The sequence below is a fragment of the Calonectris borealis genome, unplaced genomic scaffold (assembly GCF_964195595.1).
Source record: "Calonectris borealis unplaced genomic scaffold, bCalBor7.hap1.2 HAP1_SCAFFOLD_35, whole genome shotgun sequence".
Taxonomy (NCBI): domain Eukaryota; kingdom Metazoa; phylum Chordata; class Aves; order Procellariiformes; family Procellariidae; genus Calonectris; species Calonectris borealis.
The window spans coordinates 2,195,384-2,203,207 of NW_027441451.1; the positions used below are offsets into that span (position 1 = coordinate 2,195,384).

Sequence of the window (7,824 nt, forward strand, 5' to 3'; positions counted from 1 at the left end):
GATACAGAGGATCCGAGGCCCGCTACACTCCAACTGAGAAGGAGATATTGGCAGCATATGAAGGGATTCGAGCTGCTTCGGAAGTGGTTGGCACTGAAGCACAGCTCCTCCTGGCACCCCAACTGCCGGTGCTGGGCTGGATGTTCAAAGGGAGCGTCCCCTCTACACATCATGCAACCGACGCTACGTGGAGTAAGTGGGTCGCACTGATCACACAACGGGCCCGAATAGGAAACCCCAGTCGCCCAGGAATCTTGGAGGTGATCACGAACTGGCCAGAGGGCAAAGATTTTGGCATATCCCCAGAGGAGGAGGTGACACGTGCTGAAGAAGCCCCACTGTATAATAAACTACCAGAAAACGAGAAGCAATATGCCCTGTTCACTGATGGGTCCTGTCGCCTTGTGGGAAAGCATCGGAGGTGGAAAGCTGCTGTATGGAGTCCTATACAACAAGTCGCAGAAACTGCTGAAGGAGAAGGTGAATCGAGCCAGTTTGCAGAGGTAAAAGCCATCCAGCTGGCCTTGGACATTGCTGAACAAGAAAAGTGGCCAGTACTTTATCTCTATACTGACTCATGGATGGTGGCAAATGGCCTGTGGGGGTGGTTGCAGCAGTGGAAGCAGAACAACTGGCAGCGCAGAGGTAAACCCATCTGGGCTGCCGCATTGTGGCAAGATATTGCTGCCCGAGTAGAGAACCTGACTGTAAAAGTACGTCACGTAGATGCTCACATACCCAAGAGTCGGGCCACTGAAGAACATCAAAACAACCAGCAGGTGGACCAGGCTGCTAAGATGGAAGTGGCTCAGGTGGATCTGGACTGGCAACATAAGGGTGAATTATTTATAGCTCGGTGGGCCCATGATGCCTCAGGCCATCAAGGAAGAGATGCAACATATAGATGGGCTCGTGATCGAGGGGTGGACTTAACCATGGACGCTATTGCACAGGTTATCCATGAATGTGAAACGTGCGCTGCAATCAAACAAGCCAAGCGAGTAAAGCCTCTTTGGTATATAGGACGATGGTTGAAGTATAAATATGGGGAGGCCTGGCAGATTGATTATATCACACTCCCACAAACCCGGCACGGCAAACGCTATGTGCTCACCATGGTGGAAGCAACCACCGGCTGGCTGGAGACATACCCTGTGCCCCATGCCACTGCCCGGAACACCGTCCTGGGCCTTGAAAAGCAAGTCCTATGGTGACATGGCACCCCAGAAAGAATTGAGTCAGACAACGGGACTCACTTCCGAAACACCCTCATAGACACCTGGGCCAAAGAGCACGGCATTGAGTGGGTCTATCACATCCCCTACCACGCACCAGCCTCCGGGAAAATCGAACGATACAACGGGCTGCTAAAGACAACACTGAGGGCAATGGGTGGTGGGACATTCAAGCATTGGGATACACATTTAGCAAAAGCCACCTGGTTAGTCAACACTAGGGGGTCTGTTAATCGAGCTGGCCCTGCCCAATCAAGACTTTTACGTACTGTAGATGGGGATAAAGTCCCAGTCGTACACATAAGAAATATGCTGGGGAAGACAGTCTGGGTTACTCCTGCCTCTGGCAAGGGAAAACCCATCCATGGGATTGCTTTTGCTCAAGGACCTGGGTACACTTGGTGGGTGATGCGAAAGGATGGGCAAGTCCAGTGTGTACCTCAAGGGGATTTGATTTTGGGTGAAAATAGCCAATGAACTGAATTGCATGATGTCAATTGTTATATGATATTGTATATCATTATTTCTATGGTTGCTATCAATGGTGTAGCAGTAAAAATCACCCAGATTAATGAAGAATGAGCTAACTCTGATGAAACCGAGCAAAGTGCAACGATGATAGAACTGGACGAGCGCAGCAGTACCGAAATGAGAACTGGCTTCAGGATGCAACAGCCCAACACCACACACCATCTCTCTGGCCCTGAAAGACTGTTATAACAGATGGAGCCCAAAGTCATGGACTAAATGGACTCAATGGACATTTTAGAGGGATGGAAAATAGGCTAAGGGAATGATATCTGTGTGTGCATATATATATATGTGTATATATAAAAAGAAAGATAGGGTGGTTAATTGAAATGTATTAAAAAAAGATGTGAGACCTAAGCATGACGTAAATGGTATAGAATAAGGAGTGGATACTGTCCTGGTTTTGGCTGGGATAGGGTTAAATTTCTTCCTAGTGCTGTGTTTTGGATTTAGTATGAGGAGAATGTTGATAACACAGAGATGTTTTCAGTTGTTGCTAAGTGCCCTCCTAGTCCAAGGACAGCTCCCATGCCTACTGACTGAGCTAGGTACACAAGATGGGAGGGAACATAATCAGGACAGCCAGCCCAGCTGGCCAATGGGGTATTCCATACCATGTGACGTCATGCTCAGTATATGAACGGTAGGCGTGATCCAGGAAGTACCAATCGCTACTTGGTTATCGGTCAGCGCGGGTGGTGAGCAATTGCATTGTGCGTCACTCATTTTTGTATATTCTATCATCATCATCGTCGTTATTATTGTTGTTGTTGTTGTTATTATTATTATTATTATTATTATTATTATTATTTCCCTTTTCTGTTCTATTAAACTGTCTTTATCTCAACCCACGAGTTTTTCTCACTTTTACCCTTCCGATTTGCTCCCCGTCCCACTGGGGGGGAGTGAGTGAAGGGCTGCGTGGTATTGGCTGCCTGCCAGGTTAAACCACGACAAGCCTTTTACTGCAAGCCCAGTGACTGAACCTTTCATTTTGCTCTTGGTGTTGCGTGCAGCCCCCATCAGCTCCAGGTGAGCTCTGGCTTTCCTAAACACATCCCCGCATGCTCAGGTCATGTTCCTGAATCCCCCCTGCATAGCCTGTCCTTGCTTCCACCTCCTGATGGCTGTGCTGGAGCTCCCACCTGTGCCTGAGCCAGTGCAGCCCCACTGCCCAGCACGTGCCCCCACATCCCCCTCAGCAGACACAGCACAGCACAGGGTACGTTTGGGGTGGGGAAACGCTCCCCACCACAAGTCCCTGTGCCAGACCTCAGGGTCCATCCCCACCAGCCCTCCTCCTTTTGCAGCCCGCCAGTGCCCAGCCCCAGCCGTGGCCCACGCAAGGCTTTGCAGAGAGCCCCACTCTGGGCTCTGCCAAGGTCTGGGCAAGAAGAGAGCCTGGGGCAGGGCTGGCTCTTCCCCCAACACAGGTACCAAGACCAACAGGAGGGAGGAGGTGGCCACAGAGCAAAAACACCCGTAAACTGGGATGAGTGGCCAGTGCTGGAAATGGCCAAGGGAAGAGGCTGGGGTGGGGGTGTGATAAATGCCCTGGGGCACCTTCTCGCTCTGTCCTTGCCACCAAGGGCACAGAGCAGCCTCCTCTCTCCTGCACCCGGCTGTCTCAGTTCCCTGCCAGGAGACCGGGCTCTACACCACACACCCACTGGAGCATGTCCCTGCCCTGCATGGTCACACAGCTCAGCTAACATCAGCGTTGTCCTCTCCTGGGCACTTCCCAGCCCAGCCCGGACCTTTCCCAGCACTTCCCATCTCCCCTGCCCTCTCCCCAGCCCAGCCCCGCAGAGCAGCCCAGCCTGGGCTGGTCCCACGGCAGAGCCCACCGCAGGGTGCTGCAGAGCTCTGGGCACTCACCCCACGGCCCCAGCCCCTCTGAGGGGCACAGCAGCTGCTGGGGGGCAGAGAGGGGTCTCAGCCTCCCCATCAGCCCCAGGCCTGGAGGCTCACCATGCCATGAGGAAATGGAGGTCAGTGAAACCGAAGAGCTCCTCGTCTTGGGTGCAGGAGATCCCCACCCCAGGCTGCCTCTGGAGCTCCGTGCCAGCCCCTCTCCCCAGGCCAGCACCAGAGTCCTGGGCAGGGGACAGAGCAGCCTGCCCCGAGTGGGTGCCTGCAGAAAGACCTTTCTCTTTCTCAGGGATTCCTCCCTGCAGCACAGAAATGCTCCCTTGCTCTTCTGCCTGGATGTCCCTTGCCCCAGGCGAGCATGTCCATGCTGGCCTGGCCAGCTTGTCTTGGTTCCCACCCCGTGCTCTCCACAGGGCCCTGAACTGGCAGTGCTGCTCTGGAAAGACCAGGTCCTGCTGTCGTCCATGGCCATGGCTCCAGGGAAGCAGCAGCCCCATGTGAAGGTGGCAGCAAGGATGTGTCCACTGAGGCAGCGAGGGGCAGCCCCGAGGTCCACAAGTGTCTGCTCCTCCATGTGGCAGGGGGGCTCGTGGCTCCTTGAGCCCTCCTGTGTGCTGGGGCTGCACCCCCAGCTCCAGAGCAGATGTAAGAGATGGGAACAGAGACAAATCATTTTCTGCTGCATTCTTTATTCCCAGCTCCTTCACCTGCACAGGGAGCCTGGCTCCATATGTACATGAGTCTTTCAGGTCAAAAAACACTGGTGAGGGTGGCTAAGACTAATATTATTGAAGTGGAAGTAATATCTGAAGTATAAGAAACAAAGAGAAAAACAAGACACATATGATCCAAAGAACATCCGAGCTTTTCCTGAGGATGATGGACACCTTATTGACGCTGCAGTAGTTTGTCTTCAAATAGTTTCCGCACGGTGTCCTTGAGCTCCTTGTTCCTCATGCTGTAGATGAGGGGGTTCAATGCTGGAGGCACCACTGAGTACAGCACTGCCACGACCAGATCTAGAGATGAGGAGGAGATTGAGAGGGGCTTCATGTGGGCAAACATGATGGTGGTGACAAAGAGGGAGACCACGGCCAGGTGAGGGAGGCACGTGGAAAAGGCTTTGTGCCGTCCCTGCTCAGAGGGGATCCTCAGCACGGCCCTGAAGATCTGCACGTAGGACACCACAATGAAAAGAAAACACCCCAAAAATTGAAAAGCACTAAATGTGATGAGCCCAACCTCCCTGAGGTAGGCATCTAAGCAGGAGAGCTTGAGGAGTGGGGGGATTTCACAGAAGAACTGGTCCACAGCATTGCCGTGGCAGAGGGGTAGTGAAAATGTATTGGCCGTGTGCAGGAGAGAAGTGAGAAACCCACTGGCCCAGGCAGCTGCTGCCAGGTGGACACAAGCTCTGCTGCCCAGGAGGGTCCCGTAGTGCAGGGGCTTGCAGATGGCAACGTAGCGGTCGTAGGCCATGACAGTGAGGAGAAAATACTCTGCTAAAATGAAACAGGCTAAAAGAAAGAGCTGTGCAGCACATCCTGAATAGGAGATGACCCTGGTGTCCCAGAGGGAATTGGCCATGGCTTTGGGGAGAGTGGTGGAGATGGAGCCCAGGTCGAGGAGGGAGAGGTTGAGGAGAAAGAAGTACATGGGGGTGTGCAGGCGGTGGTCGCAGGCTATGGCGGTGATGATGAGGCCGTTGCCCAGGAGGGCAGCCAGGTAGATGCCCAGGAAGAGCCAGAAGTGCAAGAGCTGCAGCTCCCGGGTGTCTGCGAAGGCCAGGAGGAGGAAGTGGGTGATGGAGCTGCCATTGGACATTTGGTCCCTCTGGGCACGTGAACCTGTCCAAGGAGGAAAAGGCAGTGAGAAGTTAGGGGAGACTTCTCTGAGCAAAATCCAAGCCATTTCCCACAGCCCCTGCCCCTGCTGCACACCCCCCCTTTGCATTTTCCAGGAATCCTTCCTCAGCTGCGGGGCTGGAGCTCTGGTGGGTGCTGGCTGAATGTGGCGTGAGGAGCAGGGCCTCTGCCCGCTGGCTGCCGAGGAGTCAGCCCTGCTCTGCAGCAGTGGGTTCCTGGGAAGGGTGGGGGCAGGGGCCAGTGCTGGCGTTTGACTTGGTCAGATGGAACCGCTCCTAACGCAGAAGGGCCTGTCAGCACCTGCACTCCCCGTACTGAGGAACTGAGGTGGCAGAAGGCACTTAGAGAGGCTTGGGGCTTTTGACAGCTCCCCCATCTCCCCTGGGGAGTGTTCTTGGATGTCAGGAACCCTCAGCATTTCTGCTGCACTCCAGGAGAACAGAGTGAGTCCTGCGAGGCAAGAGGATTGCCTGTGGCTCAGAGCGCAGTGAGGGGACCTGGTCTGTCCCCCGGTCTTGTTCCCAGCTGCCTTGGGCTTGCACCTTCCTGAGATGGAGGGCGATCACATTCTTATGTTCTGTTATGCAGCCAGACACTGCTGAGAGCAGAGGGATCCAGTGCAGAGCACGAAATGTCTCACCCTTTCTCAAGGTCTCAGCACCCCACTTCTAGCCCAGGACACTCAAGGCTCATTTCACCAACCCCACAGCATCTCCTCAGCCAGAGAGTCTCTGCGTTTCTCCGTGGGGCTTTCAGAGAACACAAGGTTGCTATGGGACAGCTTTGCATGCTGGCAGGCAGCTCACAGCTTGGAAGGACACCCCAAGGACATAGCCAAGTGTCCGAATGTTGGCAGCTCAGGAAGAGACAACTGACTCACTCCCCAGCCCCACAGGCTGCGTTGCCCACAGCCCCTCGGGTTAGAGGAAAGCTGGGACACTTGTTCCCATCGACCTGCCCGCACGAATGGACGAACAAGATCAGGGTGTGACTCTGCAGCTGAAATTCCCATCCCCAGGCAGTCTGGCACCAAGAACAAGATAACTTTAAAACAGGCAGTGGAGAAAGAAGAAAAAAGACAGTGAGGGTCTGGCTGAGCGAGGCAAGGGCCGAGGCAGCCGGGCACTCAGGACAGCGTTCCCCTCACCCAGCTGTGCAGCCACCTCCCAGGCAGTGATAATGCAGGACAGTTGCCCTCAGCCCGATTGCTGGTCAGTGGGAACTGGGGACGTGGCAGGAGGGATGCCCTTGGCCTCTTCTGCTGCTCTGCTGGACAGAGAGGTGACTCCCAGCCTAGACCCCATGGCCGGGAGGGCCGAGGGCTGTGCTGGGTGGGGGACATGAAGGGGGTTGCTGAGGGAAGGCATCTGCACTGCAGGGGTGGCCGGGAGGTGCCCACATCTCCCCTGCAACAGGGCTTCCATTAGCAGGCCCTTCCTTTCCTGCCCATCTCTCCTGCCTGGAGCTGTCCCTGCCAGGAGCTCTTGCTCTGGCCCCACGGCTCTTCCCTGCCAGTGCTCACAGACCCCATCTCAGCCCCTGGGTGCCCAGCGCTGCCCTGCAGCCTCTCCGTGTGCGCAGGGGGTAAGGAGCAGGTCCCACAACCCCGATGAGACTGGAAAGGGGATGCTGGTGCTATCTGTAGCCCCCAGAGCTAGAAACTGAACACACAGACTCAGGAAAGCTCCTTATCCAAACAGTCATCCCTCCTTTGACCTTCCAAATGAAAAGTGCCCTTGGAAATGTCCCACTGCCCACCCAGCCAACCAAGAGGAGAAACCTCCAAAGACAGACACCTTCCCTTTCAGGGAACTCCATCTTGAAAAGTCCCCTCAGAAATGCCCAGGGCTGGGCTGGAGCTGTGAGCAGGGCTGACCCAGGCAGCACCCTCTCGACAGCAGAAGGACCCTGCCCTGCTGGGGCTCGCTCCTTCCACCCACAGCTTCTCCCCACAGCGCCGTGGGGAGCTCCCCGGGCAGGCTGAGTGCTGAGCCTGGCAGGCGGCAGAGTCCCTGCCCCAGCACACAGCCCCTGGGGTGCAGGGACCCTGCTCGCAAGGACAGCCCTGGGCACCCCTGCCTGCACACCCCTGCAGTCCCCCCCAGCAGAAGGCAGCCCTCATGCCCTGTCCCTCTGACCGTGCAGCAGGGAAGCCCTGCTCTGCACCATGTCCTCCTGCTCCACACCACAGAAGGTGGGAGAGACCTCCGGAAATGTCCCACAGGCTGTGGCATGTGCCAGCTTTTGGAGATCTCTCCAGGCACTGCAGCTTCTTTGCCCTGCACCCGGAGACTTACCGTGTCAAGGGCTGTGAAGGTTTC

General features: G+C 55.4%; 1 protein-coding gene across 1 annotated transcript; it reads right to left on the reverse strand.

Annotated features, from left to right (window-relative positions):
* Positions 1 to 4,526: 4,526 nt before the first annotated feature.
* LOC142076228 (olfactory receptor 14A16-like) lies at positions 4,527 to 5,462 on the reverse strand. The gene has a single exon (XM_075138606.1). The coding sequence runs from the start codon at positions 5,460 to 5,462 to the stop codon at positions 4,527 to 4,529; it is 936 nt and encodes a 311-aa protein (XP_074994707.1).
* Positions 5,463 to 7,824: the final 2,362 nt, after the last annotated feature.